Source organism: Gambusia affinis, linkage group LG03 (assembly GCF_019740435.1).
Source record: "Gambusia affinis linkage group LG03, SWU_Gaff_1.0, whole genome shotgun sequence".
Classification (NCBI taxonomy): Eukaryota; Metazoa; Chordata; class Actinopteri; order Cyprinodontiformes; family Poeciliidae; genus Gambusia; species Gambusia affinis.
The window spans coordinates 25,366,613-25,387,615 of NC_057870.1; the positions used below are offsets into that span (position 1 = coordinate 25,366,613).

The window sequence follows — 21,003 nt, forward strand, 5'->3', positions numbered from 1 at the left end:
GGATCAGGTGACCAGGAAAAACTGACACAATAGCTTAATCTCTGATAATTTTACAGATGAATCTCATGAGGATTTTTGAGGAGATTTACTTACTTAATCCCAGTTCACATTTTTTGCTGCTTGGTGTCGGTTTATAAATTAAAACACTGCAGTTATGAAGTGATGGACTGGGAAACATTTAAGAGTTTCCCTGTCAAGATGAGAAAAACCGGTTCTGTGAAAATGGTATCATCTTTAGGATTGAATTACTTTCTGTCAATGCATCTTCATTCTTCTGGGATTGAAAAACTTCATTTTAACCGGAAACTGATTTCCAATAATTAGGAGAAAATAAGATGCTTCCTTCAAAGAAGGTAAGGTTTCTCTGAATAAATTTTAACTGGGATTGGTGGTTGGTTTTTTTGCTCCAAATAGATGCTCATGGAAAGTATGTAGCTTCTTAAATTACAAAACTGTCCAAATCAGTCAGTTTTGGTCCCATGACCATGTCTGATGTTAAATAGAAAAATAAATCACATATTTACTTGTTTGTTTCACTATTTAATCTCAGTCATTTTCTTCAGCGCATACAGAGTTGTGCTAAATAAAAACGTCATGAAATAATAATTTTAGCAGGAAAGTAGGGAGAAGAACTATTGAGCGAAATATATGTTGAAAGAGCCACCATAATAATATTTAATTCATATATATGTGAATAAAATACATTAATTTGCTTTCTTATTTATATTACTGTACTAAATTTTCATCTGGCTTCAGTTCTGCCTTTGCGTTGTTATGTACATGTGAAACATTGTAAATCAATCCATGTGTTTTTCTGCTGCAACTGCCTGCATGGATGTGCAGGTGCGTCTAAAAACAATTTATATTTAGAAAATGTTCAATGCTTTTGTAACTCATTTCATAAAGTGTTACTCATAACCACAAATTCATATGGGTAGAATTAAATATTTCAATATTTTCTTCTTGTAACAATAACAAAAATTATTTATTTCAGTAAGCAAGGATATTACATTAGATCAGTTTTTTTTTTTAAATAATCCTTTTAACTTAAATATAAGACCTCTGAAAAGTGTGTTGGGTCTCATTTTGCATCAGCCTGTGGTTCAGCTGAGGAGTAATGAATGCGCCGGGTGCTTTAACAGCGACTGTCAGGTCGTATGGACTGACGCTTCCCATCATCCTCTTGACAACACTCAATAGACTGTCAGCAGGGTTCTGGTCGGGCCAGTTTTGTTGGAGCTTCCTGGAAGATTGTACATTTAAAGTTCTGCAGTGACTCTGTGGAGATTTTTGTGTTGATAACACCTAAAAGAGTTCAAACTTAACTAAACAAATAAACAGGAGAAACTGGTGATACTGGAGAAATGTGAGCGACGAATGCTGGAAGAGGAACATGTGAGTCGACTTCACTGAAGGTGAAGCAGCAGGAAGCAGACAGAGACATAAGAGGAGGGTTTAAATATAAGGTTGCACAATAGAAGGCATATGTTTCTCTTTAGGAAGTGCGAGAGTCTTGATCAATGAGCTTACGGTTATTTATCTTCCATTTACCATTTATCTTCCTGATTACAGAAGCAGTTTACTCTAGACAGCAACTTGTCTGTCTGGATTCCTCACAGAACAGCAGGCTTCTGGAAAGCTTTTGTTTAGATCGCCAGCAGAGTGATGATGACTGGCATATCTTCTGGGGGTTTCGTTTGTTTGTTTGTTTGTTTATTTGTTTGTTCTCTTGTTTGTTTAGGGTTTTTTTAATAATAATAATTTAGCATCAGACTAGGATAGAAAAGAAACACCTCTTTCATTCAAGTCCATCCAGTATTTTAATTTGAACTTTGGGGGAATCTCTCTTTGCCAATGTTTTTGATATGATTCGAAAAAAATATTTAAAGGTTGAAAGTGTCAGTGATTGAGATCGTTTCTGTTGAGTTTAAGGTAAACAAATAAATATAACGGATCAAAATTATTTGTTCAATGTTTCTGTCCTTCCTATATTTGAGGTTTTGAAACATGTAACAATGAGCTGGAATGTTTTAGCCAAAAATAGAACGGACACACCTCCTCACTGCAGCACTGCTTACGAGAAGAACTAATTAGGCATGACTTTCAACATTATAATTGCACAGCAATTATGATTTACTGTGAATACGGAAGTCAAAGTAAGCTTCAGACCAGCAAAGGAAAACTTATTGTCTGATGAGCTACTTTGCAAGGTCAACCTAACCATTTTTTTTTTTTCAAATATTTCAAAGAGTTTATGAAACCGTACTCTAAAAAGTTTCACAGTGCTGTTAGAAGAGAACACAGCCCACAGCATCACTAATCCTTCACCAAACCTAACACTAAGTAGTTGGTTTTAATCAACCTTTTCTTCACACCAATCTCCATGTTTGTTGTCGAAAAGCTCAACAGTAGACTGGATTAAAGCACAAAATTCCAGTTAATGTCCCAGTTAGGTTTTAGAAAACTCCACTTGTTATGTTTGTGAAGCAAAAAAACCCCAACACAACTTTAAACAATTTAAAAGTATAAATAAACAAACAATCCTTCATTTAATTGGAGTTCATTTCTAAGGGTGCCATGAATTGTGCAACAAGAGATTGTGTGGAACATTTTTCTTCCTCCTCACTGAGATAATATTTTCTTTTTCAGTCTAAATCATATTTCAGTAATAAAATATCTACATGTATTTACCAGAGGTGTCAGTAAATATGTCCTCAGTAGTAAAAAAAAATTGTGCTTCAAAATGATATTGCTTGTTATTGTTTGCAGTATTTGCTCTATAATTAAATTAATGTGTTGCCAGTCAACACAACCCATTTGTTCAGTTGCTCTAGCAATGCAGAACATTGTATTTCATGTTCTTAAGAGTTTGAGAATGGTGTATTCAGGTCATGTAGGTTCATTTACAGCTGAAAACCGTGCAGATAACCCAACAAAAAGTTTTCTTTACTTTGCTGCCATCTAGCGCTGATTTTTGAGGGCTTTCTGTAAAATGGGAAGACATTGGTTGTCTTGTTTTTGTTGTTGTTGTTTGTTTGTGTGTGTGTTTGTTTACTTGTTTGTTTGTTGGTTTGTTTTTAGCTTATTTTCACTTCTTTGAAAACGATTCCCTCTGTTGATTCCGTTTCAGTTTGCTTTGAAAGCTTGTAGTTCCCAGTCGGAATAGAGAGACAATTTTATGCTACTCAAAACGCCTCAGTTCAAATAATACAGGCTGGTAAATACATCTGCTCTACATCTGCATTTGTTTTGTTTTTTTAAACTCATTAAAAAGCCTTTTTACGGGCGTGCTGTGGTGGCGTAAGGGATAGCGCGACCCAAATTTGGAGGCTTTCAGTCCTTGACATTGCGATCGCAGGTTCGATACCCGGACCCGGCCGACGTTTGCCGCATGTCTTCCCTCTTTCCTGTCAGTCTACTTTCGAATAAGGGACACTAGAGCCCACAAAAGACCCCCTGGTGGGGTAAAAACACTAAATCTTAAAAAAAAAAAAAAAAAGCATTTTTATATTTTTAGTAAAACCCTTATTCTTCTTTTTTATTTCCTAGTTCAAAGTCTGTAACACGAAATGGGAGAATACAAAAATTTGTATGATAAACTCTGTAATTAGAAATAGTCTACCCAATTTCTGATAATTAATTTTATTTAGCTTAGAGGAAACGTCTTTATTGAGTAAATAATAAAGAATTTCAACTATGTTCACATTTTTAAAGTAAAACTGAATCTAAAAAAAGAACTATTTTAAAAATCTTTTGTCCCATTGCTGTTGACGATGCAGTGCGAAATGACTCATACCCTTTTATGTGTTACCAACATATTTGGCTGAAAGTATAACATTTTGCAGTGGTCAAGCCGGAGTCCCGAGTTAAATCTGAGATAATATGGAGAGAGCTAAATATTAGGGTGATGTCAAATTCACTTGAAAACTAGGAAAATTTGTTCTTTAAAGGTTTGTTTCAGGAATATAGATATTGTTTATGTATAATCAAATGAAACAAAATTATTAAAAAATTTATGTTTCCCAGTTTATCACAATGTTCGTTCCTTGGCCTCTCTATGCTATTGTTGACTAGAGCGCCTGCGCATTACGGACCGCGCTCTGATAGGGTGAGGCTGTGGGGCTGAATTTCCGGTCGATCCATAACTCAGCTGTTTTTCTAAAGAAAACATCAGCTTTCTGTCAATCTCCGTCCGTCCTTCCAAACATGTCTGCTTCGGGGTTCGTGCTGCTGGTGCTGGCTGCGTCTCTGTGTTCCGGTGAGGTTTTAATGTCTGCTCCGCGCTGACACAGACACGCAATCAGTCGCCATTTATGTTTTGTTTACTGGTCAAGCTGAACAATACCCGCAAAACCCCAGCCATCTATAATATATTCAGTACTGATGTTATATCGCTTTAAAAACCTTTAATCTTTTTCTGTGTCATTTATTTCACTCTGTGTTCTCCTCGCTACAGGAGACTCCAGATTTATCTTCGATTCTTTGACTGGACAAAAACCTCTGGTAGGAAGATGCGACCTTCATTGCGACATATTGCAAACATAATTAATAAGCTGGTCTTCATGGTCTATTTGTCCCCAGACACAGGGTGTGTGTCCAGAATGCAGTCAGATCATCCAGCTGTCCGCCAACATGGTTTTCAGCAGAGACACCAAGGTAAGGAGCCAGCCAATGTGATGAAAAATTCATTAAAATTAAAATCAAAGATTATGATCCCCCTATAAGCAGGTGTTAGAATAATACACTCAAAGTCAAAACCTAAATCTTAATCGGGTGTCTCAATACAGATGCTACACCTTTTTGTCTCCCGATTTTGTGCTGCGTAAAATATAAAATCCTGATAAAATGCAATAACACTGGATGATGTAAAGTGAAAAAAAAAATGCGTTCATATTTTTTGGAGGCACTGTGATTTCACTTCTACCGTAACATAAATAACTCTCTATCACACTTTCACAGGTGACTGTATTTACTGCCTTGCATGGTTTGTGCCGCCGCCTCCCTGAAGAACAGGCTTCAAAATGTGAGTCACAGGTGAAAATCCATCTGCCTAAGATCCTGCAGCACACATCCAGTCAGTGGGTGAGTGTGACCTCTCCTTACTTGTGTTCTTGTGTGTACATTTTGTTTGTTTTATAATATTAAACATTGCATCTGTGTTAACAGAAGCCTGAGGAGATCTGTGAGGTTTTTGGACTTTGCGCCACCCACAAGGACAGAGAATTGCAGCTTCATCATGTCCCCAGTAAAGACACGTCCAGCTCTGCACTTGGCTCTGAAGTCCATGTCAGTGTGAGAAAACAGAAGAAGAAGAGAAACTGGTTGAAGAAGTGAAACCATGGTTTCCCCTATAAATGGTTAACTTGTGCCTTCTTCCTCTTTCTAGGATGTATTCAACCCAGTTTGCACCTTGTGTTTGATGGTTATCAAGAAGCTGGAGACAATGTTGCCTAAAAATATGACTGAGGTGAGACTTTCATTTTCCACTGGTATAATAATCTCCACTGCCCACACTTAAAGCAGCAGGGTCATTATCTTCTCACTCTCAACCTGCAGGAAACTTTGCAGAAGCTCATGGAAGAGGTCTGTGATCTGTTACCGTCCAGCTATGAGGACCAATGTAATGATCTTGTGGACAAATACGGAGCGGAGATCATTGAGTTCCTTTTATCTTCGGCTGCACCACACACCATCTGCTCTCTGTTGCACCTTTGCTTGTTTGAGACGCAGCCGGCTGCAGGTCAGTTAGGTGTATTTGTTTTCATCTTCTGTAGGCCATTTTGATTTCACATCTGACACAACATGGTTTCATGTTATCAAGTCAAGCTCTCTGAAATGGATTCCTTAAATTAAAATGAGGATCACTTTGAGACTTTTGATCTACCTGTGATATGTGGGAGCCAGTGAAAGTTTCTAGAATTTTATTTATATAAAGTCATTTCACATCATTCACAATGGACTCTCAAGGCCCTTTACAAGACAAACAGATTTCATTCAATATACAACATAGAATCCTATTTATTCAAATTTAATATAATTCCATTTAAAATAATTCTAATGTAGCCAAAGCAATCCGATCACTGGGTCAGATTGAGTTCTAATTTCATTCATTACAATATAATCCAGATTATAACACTGTCCCACAACTGTGACTGTTGACAGGAAAACAAAGAGAACATACAGTTCAGTTAGCTCCATCACCATCTCTTTCCCTGGTGATTGTTTACAGTTGGTGCTTTTCAGAAGCTACACTTCACTGCTAAATCAATAGAATCTAAAAACCACAAAACAGAAAGAGGTCAAAACCAACACATCATGAAAAATTTTATTTAAAATATTCAGTGTACTGACAAGATGAAGCCGGTGCATTTTGTAAACATGAGTGTTTCATTAGGTGTGAAAGCTGCACAGCTTTTAGAAAAAAGAACCTCATAAAGTCAAACACAGTGGAGGCAGTGTTATGTTCAGGGCCTCTGCTGTTTTAAGATCTGAATCACTAGAAAGCAGAACCATGAATTCTGAAAGAAAACCCTTAAGGAGAACGTGTGGCGGTCAGTTTGTGACCGTTAGCTGAAACGACCTTTTAGTTATGAATCAGATCAACGATTCAAAGCGGAACGGCAAGTTCACCTCATGATAGGTTGAAAATATTAATATTCAGATATTCTAGTATAACTTTAAATAGGCTGCACATGCTTGTACACCCCTAATGTGACTGTATTAAAATAATTCTGCTTAACAGTGGGCCAAATTTCACCAGTGCGATGTAAATTATATGAAAACAGTGACCTTCTTGGCTGTTCTTTGGTTTTCTGAAAGCTTACTGTGGTCAGTGCTGTGATGTTCTTCCCAGAAGTGGACCTGATCTCTGACTGTGACTCCTGCCAAACGCTGGCTGCTCTGAGCCGTCTGCACCTGGGGCTGAACGCCACCGAGCCTCAGACGTCTGCTTTCCTCCAGTCTGTGTGTGCTATCCACCCCAAAGCCATTCCTAAGGTCTGAGCTTCAGAGACTGCTAACATCTGTCAAATAATACAAAAACCTCAAGTTATCTTAGTAAATTTTGTCATCGTAGAGTTCTTATATTTACTGCTTCGTTTTAACCTCTGAACTCTCTTTGCAGTGTGATGCTTTCACCAGAATCCATGGGCCTCAGCTGCAGAAGGTTTTGGGAAACCAAAAGGACGTTCCTCATGTTTGCGAAGTAAGAATAAGATAAAGGTCACAAAGAGTATTTGTCATTTTCTCAAGACAAGGACTTGTTCCCAAATTAACAGGAGATGTTTTTAAATCAATTTGTAGAAATTAATTCTGCAGTTAACACCTTTTATTGCATCCAAATAGTTTTGGGATTTTTTTTTTTCCCCTGCAGAAAGCTGGTCTGTGCATTTCATCAAAGAAGCTGGAGCCACTGGGAAGTAATCCTTGTACTTGGGGACCAAATTACTGGTGCAAAAACATAAACACTGCTCAAGAGTGTGGGGTAAGTACAAATCAAGCATCTAAATGATTAAGCTCCATGCCGCTGTGGTTTTAGTGTTGACTGCTGATCTTAGTTTAAGAAAAACGAGTTTCAAAGATTGTCCAGGATTTGCTGAATAAATTCGCACTGAATAAAAAAGGTAATCTGTCCTAAAAATTTACTGAATCAACCTTATAGATCATTTTGACACTTCAATATATATATCTTCAGCTAATTGCATATAAATAAGATTAAAGCAATAAGCACCTATAAGGGTGTGAGCAAAATCCTAAATTTCACATTTTTTATGATACAACCACTAGCTTCCATGCAGTATATTAGGATTTTATATGACAGACCTGCACAAGGTAAAACATGATTAGGAAGTCAAAAGTGTTTTATGTTCTTTTCAGACAACATCTAAACATTGTGGACCATGCTGCTTATGTGTTGCTGCGGCAGCATTTTACGTGTGTAAAATGAGCAGAGCATGTGACTTCACATTTTAAATAGATACTAGAGGCAGTTAATTGCAGTTTAGAACGCTGAAAGCAAATGCATGTCACACCACAGATTTTTCAGAAAAAGTTATTACGAGTTATATTCCTTCTGTTTCACAATTACAACTACACTGTGTTGGTCTGTCACGTAATATCCCAATAAATACAAAATCGTCTGTAGTCAGGTTTAAATTTTTGCTTATGAGGCACCGGAGCTAAAAGTGGGACTGGGTCATTTTTCCTATTAACTTAAGAAATGTCTAAAGATTAATTTGTGGGGTATTTTCTCTTTTTAATCTGCAGAACCAGGTCTTCTGTGAGAAATACAGGTGGAAGAAGAATTAGAACCTTGTGAGGTCCATATCTGCAGGCCTAGACCTCCTTTTAAAAGATGTAACGCACTGAAAATGTTAAGTAAATGTAACTCAACAACTTGTTCTGATTTGCTGATTTTGAACATATCCAATTCACTTCTAGTCAAACATACTCAGAAATATTTATACTTGCACTGTGTGAATTATCAGTTTCTGCATGTTTTGCTGTATATGAGTTTATCTCCGTCATTATGAATGTAAAAACAAAATGGCAATATCTTTTCTGATTGTCAGGAAGAAACATTCATGTTTTCTCAAATAACTCAGATGAAAGACTCCTTGTTATCTCATTTCTTTGCTCTTTTGACAACTTTTTGAAATGCTAATGATGCCATACAAATAAAACTCTAAAAATGGGAGTAAATGTTGTATTACACTTCAATTTACACACAGACACACATCCTGGAGCTGGTTTATTAAGAAACATCCACATAGAAAAGACATAAAACGGTACAAAAGAACATGAAGGTTTTAACATTTCTTTGCATCATGTCTTCAGAGAACGTCCTTGTGTTCTTCTGCCACGTTTTTCATTTTTTTCTCTTCCAGTCGCTTAAATAATTAGCCGATTCCCAAAATGATTACAAAACTAACAGCTGTGAGTGCCTCACTTACACTCCTCTGTGGTTGTTTGTGTCACTGCTCTCTTGTCTTTTCCAAATCTGTTAAAAATGAGGGGGGAAAATAAGTTATCAGCAAAGAAATTTGCAGTTTCACTTTACACCTGCACTGTTCTTGTTGTATGTAGAGGGTATATATTTTTAAAAATGCCTAAGGATGCTCAGTGGAAACCTTTAGAGGACATATTAAAATACCTCACAGATAATTTGCATTTTTTATCAAACCATTGTCTCTTGCTAGCTAGTCAAGCTTAAGCTGATTAGGTGAAACCATCTTTTCTGAATGTTTTTTTACACAGATGACCAGGCAAGAAGATATAGCATTCTTACCAAAGAGCGCTTGATAACTACTACTTTATTAAGAAGATGTTTAGTATATTTTTGTAATAAATTCTACATGGTTTATACCAAATCAGAAAAATAAAACAAATTTAAGCCTTTTTAAAAAAAATGTTTACCATTTTTTTCTCGTATGTTCAGAGCCTCCACAGTTGTAATTACAGTTGAGCAACAGCCTTTTCTCGTTGTTTTAATACAATATTTGTACACAAAGACCCAGTTCATGCTTTTGGAAGCTGCAGATTTTATTGTTATAAAATGTCTGATTCGTCTTTGAGTCTATGGTAACTTTACTTTACAATTTTTCAAACACACTTAAATGTGTAAATGTGTAAATGATAAATGTGTCAGACTGACCTGGATGTAGGCCTCTGACAATGTGATCATCTGGGGGAGAATGTCGATCACCTGCAGGTCTTGCATCTCATACCACTTCCCCGTCCCCTGGTCACGCACACACACAGTGTTACACACATAGTCATGAAAAATTATTTTGGTAAAGCAGTATTTTTGAGTTTGGTCCTTGAGTAAAATCCTAAACAGTGTAAAAGATGATATTAAAAACAGGGTTTTAAATCAGTTCAATGAGGTTCGGAAAATCCATAGAACGTGCATTTTTTTTTTTTATGACTGGAGAAACATTCCGAAAAAAATAAGTGTTACGACACATGTAAATAATCCAAACCCTCCAAGCACAATTTCTATTTAAAACACCTACACACAACATCACAGCTCACTACGTGCTGCACAAAAAAAATTTAAGAATGGGAATAAGTTGATACATTTAAATAGTACAGCTCCGTACGAAGGGTAAAGAATTAAGACACACAATTTTAGGGATTTTAATCTGTTGCATCTTATAATGAAAACACTTGAATCCAAACACTGTACCTTTAGTGTATTCATTTTAAGAAGGGTGCAGTTACTGTGAATTTGGAAAGATCTCCATCAAATCCTTTTCCTGAATAAAAACATTTTTCCAATGCAACTCTTTAGCAAATAGTTGCTACTAATGTAATTTTAAAATTAATGTAATTTTGAAATCATATTTTGTTATTTTATTGTCCTCCTATGATCCTGCACAGCTGCAAAAACAAGAACTTTCAAGCTGAGGTTTATGATGAGAATTTACTCAAACAGTGGAAAATAAAAACATCCATCAAATCATTCATTATATGCCCCCATAATAAAATCAACATCTTTAGAAAGACAAGGAACAATATACAAAAACATTTCTCCCTTGATTTCTGCCAGTAATGTTCAATGTAAATAGCAACAACTTACATGATGCAGGACATGTATTCTGTAGGACCCTTCAGTTGGTTTTCCATCATGCACAATGTTTGCAACAAGGTCATAGGAAGTATTCTTCTCTGTAGCTTGAGCTTCCTCTGTGAGGTACTCAGAAAGGTCCACGTTGCTGCGGAAGCGATTGAAATGTCAGCATTAATAAGTTCATATTTGCTCTAAAAAGAAAATGTATGTTCGACCTATTGGAAAAAAAAAACAAGTACATGTTTTGTCCCATTTTTTCTAATTAACGTACGTGATTGGGAAGTTGACAATTGTTGGGTTTTTTTCCACAAAGAAGTTGTTCTTGGTGAATCTTTTGATGCAAAAGATGAGGTAAGGTGGTAACTTGGTCAGCTGGAACCGTTTGAGGAAATTCTCTTTGTAGGTTTTGTATTCCTGAGTGCAAAGTGGAAAGGGTTAGCATGAGTGTTTAATGTAATTAGACATGCTTGTAGCATTAATAATAAAAAGTAACAGTTTTTCTGTATTATAAATGAGGGCATTACATTCCATACCTTTTCAGTATTGCCATTGAATTTGCCAAGGATGTTGAAGAGAGGAACCTGAGGGATAATCAGCTGCTCCTTTTCATCTTTATAGAGAGGAGCTGTAGGGAGGTCAAGGGTCAGGAACAGGAAGGTGGACTCTGACATCTGCTCCTGGTACTCCTCTGTGAGAAGCAGCACCTCTTTTTCTTCAGGTAGCTGTGAAGTTTTGAAAAGTGCAAAGCAAACACTGTAGCTCGTGTTTACACTGGTAATTATCAAAACTGTAAGTTAGCATAAGTAATCATTTTGTTATTGTTTCCATTTTAAGAAGATTATATTTAAACATTTAAATAACTCAAATACTACTGCAAACATACCAAATCTGGGTGGGGAAGTTTCTTAGAGAAGATTCGCATGGAGCCTTGAAAAACTTTTGAGATGATTGCTGTGAGGACAGAGAAGAGAAACAACCTATTTAACACTCAAAGTGAAACATTTTCTTAAGAAAGACTATAGTAACTTCTCCATTAATGCATTTCAATTAGTTTTTCTATTACAATTTACACTTTCTGCTGGAAACTGTAAAACATCAATATGGATCCCAAAATCTTCTGAATCATCTCCTACTCACATGACTTCTTCTTTGTGCCTCCAAGAGCTCCATGCAGGGCATTCAAGAACCACGTCATGAAATCTACAGCATCACCTGCACGCAACAAAAAACATCAGCAAAACAACCTTATCCCCAACACCAATAGATATTAGAAGTACAGATAAAATACCCTGTTTAGTAATTTGAAATGTTTTCTTGCTGCACAGCACCACGGCCTGCAGCATCTCATGTGGGGACACGTGCGCCTTAAAGTTTCTTGGATTCCAAAGTTTGCGCATCAGCTCCCCAAACCTCTGGACCAGGAGAAACATGATGTCCCCTGGTGGTCTGCGGATTCCCTTGTAGTTTTCCTCCTCCAGGAAGTAGTTTCGCAAAGGTGGAACATTTGAAAAAGCCTAGAAACACAAATATAAACTTTTTATATTACTTGATATTATCCCAGCGTCAAAATCTAGAGAATCGCACATCAATACCTGTAGCACCGCGTTGGCGTAGTCATTGGCTTTGATGTTGTTGAGCCCCACGATACCTGGCAGGTAAGTCGTTCCATCGTAGGCTCTGTACAGCTTACCATGCTTGTCCAATGCCGCAATGTGCTGCTTGGTGAAAGTTGGTTTCAGTACATACTGGAGAAGAGAATGTGGAAAATTAGTTAAGTAAAATAATAAATTAGGAAAGACAACAAATTGAACAAATACTACAATGAATCTAAAGAGTCCCCTGACTGGAGGCTGTTGCAATTTCAGGCCAATTTCTGGCAAGCAGAGTCAATAGTCCACAGGAACATGTCCTGTTCATAAGATGCTGAGAAACTCTGCTAATCAACCTCTTTTGTTTTTGCCATCCCTCTGAATTTCTATCTGGTCATTTGGTCAAAAACCAGGCTGGGAGACATTGGAGTCAGGGATATGATCCTTGCCAATTGTGATGGATGGAAATGATAGTTCTCATAGAATCAAAAAGATACGGAATAATTTCACTCACCGTAATGTCCTCTAGCGAAGAGTCAATGATCTCATAGTTATCTGGCAGACAGTAGAATTTGAGGGTATGCAGGTTGAGGAACACGTGATGGCTAAACTGCACACTATGGGTATATGCATGAGACTTCTGACCTCTGCCTGCAAGGAGAACAGAACAGTTAGTCCAGATGCTCAATCCCTGCAGGTAAGGTCCAGTTCATATTGTTTACCTTGAAAGTATTTCCCACATACGAGGCAAGCATACACGTTGATGTGTGAAAGAGAGATAGAGCAGAGCTTCTCGAAGTCAAAATCCAGCACACTCCTAAAGGATAAACAGAGAGGAAACGGTGTTGGCCAATGATGGACCTAACTAGCATGGAGGGCTAGCGGTAGTGCTCATTAAACTCGGTCTTGCCTGTTTATGGTGTCAAGATAAGGACAGTGGCGGCTTCTACGGTCTTCTCCTACACGTCCTCGGCCTCTTTTGGCAGCAACTGGAAAATAGATCGTTCGTCAATTTTTTTCTACAAAGTCACTTAAGTTTATATACATTTCGCTACAACTTTGTTAGCTAAACATGCTAGCTAACATAGCTTTTAATTGCATAACTATATAAAAATATATAAATTTTTAAAAAGTGTGCATCTTTATATTAGACATTCATAATATCTACTCTGTCTCCAGCGTCCGACTGAACCAAACCGTACATATAATCCAACTCATATTTTATCTTTAGCTATCTGTTTAGCTGATGGCTAACAAACGTTGCGCCAACGTTAGAAGTAAACAAACTGACCCCCGTCTTCGTGATCATCGTCATCCTCCTCATTATCTCTCTCGCGCTTCAAAGAAATCATCTCATACGTTATTCTGCTGTCTTAATATCACATAAACACAAAAGATGACGTTAAATGGGACACATGAATGGGTTTAATCCAAGCACCTCGAAACTCGCGGCGGCTGTGCGTCGTAGCTCTCAAGAAGAGCTAACAAAAACCTATCCCGGTGTTAAAATATTTTTTTTATGCTAAAGTTTAACTGTGTTGTTGTAGCAGAACAAAAACTATTTGGTTATTTTTGCTACTCCTATATTGTTTTGTATTTAATATTAAATGATATAGGTGATTTTACAGGGTGTTTTATTTTAGTATTAGTTTCCAGTCGTGTGAACTCTGGGAATGGTACAATTGGACAACAATTTATGGGCAGCTAGCTTGCTTAGCTTTTGTCAGAGCTTTGATTGAAATATATTGTAATAAATACGTTTTAAATACTACATTTCATATTAAAACTATTTGACAAAATGGATATTTTAAGAGACGAAGGAGTGCATGAGTTGAAATACAAACCCGGTGGTCGTTTGGACATGAACCACGGCTTCCTTCACCATATCCGCAGGAACCAAATTGCTAGGTAATTTCTTCAAACACTGTTAGCTAAAGCTAATTGTTTACGATATGTACTTTCAGGGTAACAGTAGCCTGTCTTCTGACATTGAAGGTTAAAGATAATATGAAAGGACAGAAAAGACCTTGGTCAATGGTTGAAAACAAAAGGTTTAACATATAAAACAGAATACAACAAGGGAAGCCTGAGCAGGCCTTGCGGATTCAAGACAAAAGGTGTGAAACTACAGGCGATGTGGATTTGAATTGTTCGTGTGCTTCGAAATAAATTAGAAAACTTTAAGCAACATATTTACTCATTTCAGCATTTTTAAAATGTGAAACGGATGTTTTAAAGAGTCATTACACACAGTAGCATATTTCACAAGTCCTTTTAACGTTGATGACTATTACTTAACACAGCTAATAAACATAGAATTCCAATTTTACGAAAATGTGAATTTTACGTAAGACCATAAACATATTTCTAATACAAAAATGCTATGCTATGTCCTATACCAAGACAATCATGGAAGGGTCAGGCACCGAAAGAAGCTTACTGCTCACAGAGCACTTTACTGAAGAATTTTAATAGAAAGTTCAGTGCAAGGAAAAAGTAAGGGAGGACAAATTCCACAGAGATGTGTTTGTAGGAGGATTGCTGAAAAATAGGAAAACATTCAATAGTTTGGGAGGATTCACAGCACTTGAATTGCAGTCAGTGCTACAGGAGCAGCTTTCGCAATCTTATCTGGGACGTGGGCTACAAATGTCACAGTCCTTGTACCTGTTATTCCTGAACTAGAGACAATATCTGAAGCATCTTACCCTGACTAAGGAGATAAAGGACTTAACTGCTGTTCAGTGGTCCAGAATCCTCTTTTAAAAAGAAATTTGGGAAATTTTGTATTTTGGTTCTAGTGTTTGGAGGAACAGTGCAGAGGCACCTAATGTAGGGATCAGTGATGTCACCATAGTCATTGATGGAAATGTCAGTGATGTTTCCAATAGATGAAACATGTCATCTGCTGGTGTTGGTCCACTGTTTTTTTTTTTTTAAGTCAGAGCAGTCATATACCAAGGGTTCTTACAGCACACAGTTCTTCCTACTCCTGTGGAAGTTTATAAGGATACTGATTTAATTTCCCAGCAACACTGTTAAAAGTAGCAATACATTATTAGTCCCACTAAAATTAAATAATTGTGTAAAGAAATATTTACACAAGAAAGACAATTCTAATTTAAATTTTAACTGAATGAAACACTTACTTGTTTTAATTTTGATCAGTCATGCCGTTAAAATTGTTCATGTCTTTTTTGTTTTAAGAGATGACTATGATAAAGAAGTAAAGCAGGCTAAAGAGCTTCAGCGGCGGAGGCACACAACAACCCCTAGAAAACCTCGTCGACCTGACATCCAGGTGTACCATCCGAGACAAAGGCGTAAGTAATCTGTGATGTTTTTTCAGGGTTTGATGGTGACTATGCAGAGAAAGGCTAAAATGATTTTTGAACATTTTTCTGGTGGCTCAGAACCAGAAACTGGTGTTGATCCCGACGAGTGGAACGAGAGTGGGTCGAGCACAGAGACTGAAATCCACAAGACAGAACTCTTCTGGCTCGACTATCAGGAGGACTCTGGAGTCATCACCTCTTTCTTGGTGCACAAGGTAAAGACTTGTTTCTTTTGCCTGAAAGTATGTCACTTTGCTTGTTGCTTTGGTTTAAAATTTCTCCTGTTATTTCTATCTTTGTTAAGGAGGATAAGCCTGAGAAGGTGGTGGAGCGTGTTTCAGAGAAGAACGTCTTGGATGCTGCAATGAGAGCAGCTTTGGAGGTTCGAATTCGAAAGGAAATTGAAAAAAGACAAGACAACCGGTGATGGGGATCAACAAACAGCAGATTTAAAAGACAAAGCTGTTAGAGTCACAGTTATGTGCTCCTGCTTTTGTGTGGTTTGAGCACAACGAGGTTCCTGCTGTCATTTACAGTGACACTTGGCAGAGGTGACATGAAGACAAGCCATGTGTTGGTTAAGAAGGAGAAGGAAAAGCACTTATCACTCCATTAGGTTTACATGAATATCAAATGAACATGTTCTTGGTTTTATTTGTTTACAAGCATCTACTTTTTTGTACCAGAAAGTTAAAAAAAAGAAAAGATTGTTGTCATGGAGCACTGGTGCATAAGCGATGACCTGGTTCTGGAAATGAGAAGTTTGTCTTGTTTAGTAGCGGCCACAGCATTGTTTAGGTGGTAACTCTGTTTTGTAGTTTCCAGTTGTGTTATTTATTGAGTTGTGAAAATATTTTTTGATACTATGACACATTTTGACAGCTGAATTTTTTAAATAAAAGATTACATTAGCTTAAAAGCCATTTATAGTTTTCCAATAGAGTCAGGATAATGTTCCCTGTTATTGACACACCCAGCCTTAGCTGTGACTGCATTCATTTTGTCAAGGTGACATTTTTGGAGGAAACATAAGCTCTGACTAAAGAAATGTTCTGAGTTAAATAAATTTACATGAAATCCTCAGCAGGTGGCAGCAACTGTCAGTTTTAGAACTACCCTGCTTCTTCCACATTGTTTTAAAACTATTTCTATAATTGCTAGTCAAATTTTTGATCTCTAGGTCTTGGTTAAAGAATACATTTCCTTTTACTAGAAATTGTATATAAAATGTAGAGTAAAGGTGATGGCTTTTTAGATTGTTTCAATCTAAAAATCCACCTTTACTTTGACACCCCTTAATAAATCTTTTAACAAATGTTATTATCTCATTATGAACCCAGATGTTCTGTGAGGGAACTTTAGCAAATCAACAGAAACAGGAGGGACAAAGATTTTTCATATTTTAAGATATTTTTAATCCTGCTCCTCAGGAAGGATCTGCAACAACACCAATCATTCATACAGAGCAACAATGGAATGATTTAGCAAGGCATGTGAATGGCCCAGTCAAAGTCCAGAACTAAATTCAATTTAGAGCTTGTCATACTAAAAATTACTTTTCTGATATGCTACATTCAATGTGAATAAAGTTGAGATATTTTATAAAGAAAAACGGGCAAACATTTCTGTCTATTTTGCTTATAGACATATTATAAACATGTCAGCTTTAATGGCGGCGAAAGTTGGATCTGCAATGTTTTGACCGGGGAGTTAAATGTGCATACTACAGATTTTTACTTGCAAAAGAAAACTGGACAACAAACCATCCATTGATTGTACTTTGCCAAGCAATATGCACAAATTATGAACATGCTACTGTGACACAACTCAGAGTGATCATGTTCAGCTCAAAGTTCAAAAAGTTATTAACAGATTTCCTTGTATTTTACTGTCCACATGTACATTTTAACCAGATCTATGTGTGAACTTTATCCCTAGATGAACAGCGACAGTTGGGGTGATAATGTTTTCGCTCTGTTTGGACCTTTTGCACAGAATGATTTTGATTTCCCAGATCCAACAAGCTGAAACGAGTCGAGTACATAATCTAAGACGGCGGTTTTCAAAGTGTGAGGCGCGTCTCCCCTGGGGGGCGCCAGAGCACCTTAGGGGAGGCGCGGTGCGAGGGAAAAAATAAACCGGAAAAGCTATCTGCTTGCTGTCTACTGATGTGAGAGAAACGTCTTTTACGCACACGATCAACTCTGTGGATTTAGGAAAAAGTTGGTACTGTGGGGTGCGCGTGTGGAGTGGGGATCAGTGGAAATGTTTCCCACCTTAGAGGATGTTTTGGCCAGTGATGTCAGTAACGTTACTGACGTCGGACCACTTTTTTCAGTAACCAGTAATCTTACGCGTTGCTATTTCAAATCCAGTAGTCAGACTACAGTTACTTATCAAAATCATTTTTGCGTTACTATCTTCTTTTGTTATTTAATCGTATTTCCTCTACTGGTCTTGTCGAGTGACCGACGTCTCTATGCGACAGAAATGTAAACAATGGAGGGAGATGCGCATTTTGTTGGAGGAAAAACTGGAACTATTTTGAGTTTCTGTCGCCAAGTCCGATTATTATAAGCGGCTTTGGGCTTCATTTTTTTTTAAGTCGTTTGAAAATTTAACGAGTTGCTGGTTGCGCCTTTTTGGGCTCGTTTTTGAACGTGAAGTTGCTCATTTGGGCTTGGAAATAAGCAGAGACTCATAATAAATCCCAGAATTTGTCCGTCATTAAGGTAGTTTTACTCAGTCTCTCCCTGTCCATCATTTCCCGGATGATCCGTCCCGCTGTGTCTTTGTTAATGTCAAGTTAATATATTACCTCTGAATGACGTCGAGTTTCACGTTGCGCTCCAGAAAACTGCAAACATCGAGACCAATATGAACAGCGCAATAAACATGAAAACAGCCACGAATGAACGTGTCCGTAGTTTCCAATAGTTATAATGGCAACTTAACATCATTATAATTATTAATATTACGGTAAGTGTCACAAATCTGTGCAGCCATCTGAGCTGTGGAGCTGCAGGAGGAACTCTGTGCGCTGCGACACCAAACGCAGGGCCGTAACGCAGAATCTGGAGGCTGGGGGAGGGGGGCTTTAAAATCCTTCTTAGAGTTTTCCAGACAACAGTGGACCACACAAATTACTCACGTTTTTTATTTTTTGTACTGTTTTTTTGTACAATCTCCTCTTCAGTTCAACCTTATCAGTGGAGACACATTGTTGATGTTACCATTATAAAATAGCTTACAATTAAGTATTAGCAAAGATCAATGTGATTTTCACAGGAGGTGGAGCATTGTTGTTAACAGCTGCTGAAAGTAACTAAACAGTTACTTTTAATATAACTAAGTTACTTTTTCAAGGAGTAATCAGTAGTCCGATTAAAGTTACTTTTTCAAAGTAACTATGCCAACACTGGTTTTGGCCAGAGCGGGGCTGAAGGTGGAGTTTTTACAACCCCCCACCCCACCCACCACCTTCGGGGGGGAGGCGCAGCAGGCATTGTGCTCCTAGGAGGGGGGCTCACCCTTTCATACTTTGAAAACCCCTGATCTAAGACATCAATTAGTCACATCCTTCCCCCTTAAACATGTGTTGTTAAGCAGAACAGTGAGTCACCTGCAGAAAATATGTAACCAGCATAACTCTTTTTAAATTAGAAGAGCAAATGTTATGAGGGGTCACATAAAGTGGTCAGTCTCACCAGGTCTTAACCAATGAACATCCTGCTTCTGTTACTTTTTCTATCACCCTAACTGCTACCTCTGACTGTCCTATTGTCAGGTATTAAATCTGTATGAAAATGTTTGATGACCATAATGACAGTAAGTAAAGCATAACACCATTGAAGAGATTTTTTGTTCTCTTTTACTTGTTTTCCACTTATGCAATGTGATATAACAGCATGATGCACAGAACTATGTTTTTTATTTGTTGAAACACAAAACTAATAAAACATTTTTTTTTTAAAAAGAACAGCAAATGTAAAATATAGTTTAAATAAGTGAGCGCAGAGTTCCACTACCATCAGCGAACGTTGGAAAAACACAAGGCTGATTTCACTTTCTGGCAGCTTTGATTCAGAGTGTGGAGGAAGATTAACTCATTGTTTCATTAATGCCTGAAAATATCCGAACTTTATCCTATTGCTATGTGGCCTGTCAGGATATGTAGTGTTATGTAAAGCCTTCCCATGGTAAGAGTAGTGTGATCTGCGAAGCCATTGGTGCATCAGCCACACTCCCCCGTTGGACCGTTGACGCCTTTCTCCGGTTCACTTTTCATTCCTTCTTCTGCACGTGACTAAACTTAGACAACAGGAGGTTCAGTCACATGTTCTCTGCTTTCACCTAATCTTTCATGGTTTTACAGCTTTTCAGTTGGCTGAAAATAACCCAATCACACATCACCAGTTCTCAATGACTGCCAGTTTAATAACATACAAGAAAGGTGATTCATAGCCCACATCAAACCACTTGTTACGCAAATTTGAGTGTAATGAAATATTGTGTTAAAGTGTGTTTGTTAAAATGCAAAACATATTCCTCTAGCAAATCTCTGCACGTTTTGCTCTCTTCCTGGTGTAACCTTTTTGTTGGTTAATTTGTTGAGTTATCTCAATAAACTGAATTTCAATGCAAAGGTAAGCATGTTAAGTACTCCTATTATATAAGTGAAACACATTTGCAGATTTGTTATACTTTTAGAGCTTGCTTTGGTAAAATTTGATGATCAAGGCTTCCACTTAATGAAAACCAGTAGGAAATTACATAAAATTTCCTACTGGAAATTCATTAATCTCATTTTTAGTATAGAACTTCTCTCAATAAATGTTTGTGGCTCCTTTTGGTTTAATTAATGCATCAAAATGTCGCAGTGTGAAGATGATCTGCTGCAGTGATTAAGAAGTCTTGGTTCATTCAACAGCAACAAAGATTTGGTTTATCCTCTACTTGAGTTTTACTTCACAGCTGTGATTACACGTTTCTTGTGCACCTTTTGTTCAACCACCCTTTTTCTTTCCATTCAACCTTCACTTAGAATTTGGAATAGTAAAATCCTTGAAATGATGGTTGCAAACTCAAGAGCAAAGTGTTCCAAGAGTGTAAACAATCATTTGAGTCAGATCAGATCTGCTATCCTTAGCATCTAACAGACGTGAATACTAAATTAAGAATACTAAGAAATAATAAGGTCAACAGATTCAGCTCCCTTTCAAATGACCACATCTCAATTTTAAAACTGCTGCTTCAACAAACTAACCAAAACTTGAAGTCTGAAATGCATGTGTTTTTTTTTCCTCTGTGCCAAACATTAGAGGAGTAAAACTATGAGGTTGCTTTCAGTTTCCTGCCCCAAAAAATACAATAGAGTAGCAGCAAACTCTGGCAGTATTGCATCAGCTGTCACCTAATCTGTGTAATAAATCCCACTGACCTCAGCTTAACAGGCAACCTTCTGCCCTCCACATTCAATCTGCTGCAGTGTGTGGGGAATAGCACACAT

The 21,003-nt window shown here is 37.4% G+C and overlaps 3 protein-coding genes across 5 annotated transcripts; 2 read left to right on the forward strand and 1 right to left on the reverse strand.

Annotated features, from left to right (window-relative positions):
• Nucleotides 1-4,090: 4,090 nt before the first annotated feature.
• sftpbb (surfactant protein Bb) lies at nt 4,091-8,695 on the forward strand. Its single transcript, XM_044111793.1, has 11 exons — nt 4,091-4,258; nt 4,457-4,503; nt 4,582-4,656; nt 4,960-5,082; nt 5,167-5,286; nt 5,387-5,467; nt 5,557-5,740; nt 6,854-6,996; nt 7,124-7,204; nt 7,373-7,483; nt 8,266-8,695. The coding sequence occupies exons 1-11, from the start codon at nt 4,207-4,209 to the stop codon at nt 8,305-8,307; spliced, it is 1,059 nt and encodes a 352-aa protein (XP_043967728.1). The 5' UTR covers nt 4,091-4,206; the 3' UTR covers nt 8,308-8,695.
• A 37-nt stretch (nt 8,696-8,732) lies between these two features.
• usp39 (ubiquitin specific peptidase 39) lies at nt 8,733-14,275 on the reverse strand. 2 transcript variants are annotated; one of them, XM_044111790.1, is made up of 14 exons: nt 14,004-14,256; nt 13,451-13,531; nt 13,070-13,148; nt 12,882-12,976; nt 12,674-12,810; nt 12,163-12,315; nt 11,859-12,084; nt 11,708-11,782; nt 11,454-11,521; nt 11,104-11,292; nt 10,842-10,984; nt 10,580-10,715; nt 9,653-9,739; nt 8,733-8,998 (listed from the first exon to the last, which is right to left on the reverse strand). In XM_044111790.1, the coding sequence occupies exons 1-14, from the start codon at nt 14,020-14,022 to the stop codon at nt 8,948-8,950; spliced, it is 1,539 nt and encodes a 512-aa protein (XP_043967725.1). In that variant the 5' UTR covers nt 14,023-14,256; the 3' UTR covers nt 8,733-8,947. The 2 variants fall into 2 exon arrangements, with proteins under 2 accessions (XP_043967725.1, XP_043967727.1); XM_044111792.1 differs by lacking the exon at nt 13,451-13,531 and having other exon boundaries at nt 14,004-14,275.
• On the forward strand, nt 12,774-17,541 carry lg03h2orf68 (linkage group 03 C2orf68 homolog). 2 transcript variants are annotated; one of them, XM_044111795.1, is made up of 4 exons: nt 12,774-12,856; nt 15,367-15,482; nt 15,573-15,709; nt 15,799-17,541. In XM_044111795.1, exons 1-4 carry the CDS (start codon nt 12,840-12,842, stop codon nt 15,919-15,921), a joined length of 393 nt encoding a protein of 130 aa, XP_043967730.1. In that variant the 5' UTR covers nt 12,774-12,839; the 3' UTR covers nt 15,922-17,541. The 2 variants fall into 2 exon arrangements, with proteins under 2 accessions (XP_043967730.1, XP_043967729.1); XM_044111794.1 differs by lacking the exon at nt 12,774-12,856 and adding an exon at nt 13,531-14,067.
• The last annotated feature ends 3,462 nt before the right edge of the window (nt 17,542-21,003 follow it).

Bases quoted from the DNA above. Each gene is read 5' to 3' on its own strand.
- lg03h2orf68 (XM_044111794.1), top strand. From the start codon at position 13,958: ATGGATATTTTAAGAGACGAAGGAGTGCATGAGTTGAAATACAAACCC. The intron at 14,068-15,366 runs GTAATTTCTTCA...TTTTGTTTTAAG, and splicing joins CGCAGGAACCAAATTGCTAG to AGATGACTATGATAAAGAAG. The intron at 15,483-15,572 runs GTAAGTAATCTG...CTGGTGGCTCAG, and splicing joins GTACCATCCGAGACAAAGGC to AACCAGAAACTGGTGTTGAT.
- sftpbb (XM_044111793.1), top strand. From the start codon at position 4,207: ATGTCTGCTTCGGGGTTCGTGCTGCTGGTGCTGGCTGCGTCTCTGTGT. The intron at 5,468-5,556 runs GTGAGACTTTCA...CTCAACCTGCAG, and splicing joins TGCCTAAAAATATGACTGAG to GAAACTTTGCAGAAGCTCAT. The intron at 5,741-6,853 runs GTCAGTTAGGTG...TGTTCTTCCCAG, and splicing joins TGAGACGCAGCCGGCTGCAG to AAGTGGACCTGATCTCTGAC.
- usp39 (XM_044111790.1), bottom strand. The intron at 11,293-11,453 runs GTATGTTTGCAG...AAAACTTCACAG, and splicing joins AACTTCCCCACCCAGATTTG to CTACCTGAAGAAAAAGAGGT. The intron at 10,985-11,103 runs GTATGGAATGTA...CTTTGCACTCAG, and splicing joins TCAATGGCAATACTGAAAAG to GAATACAAAACCTACAAAGA.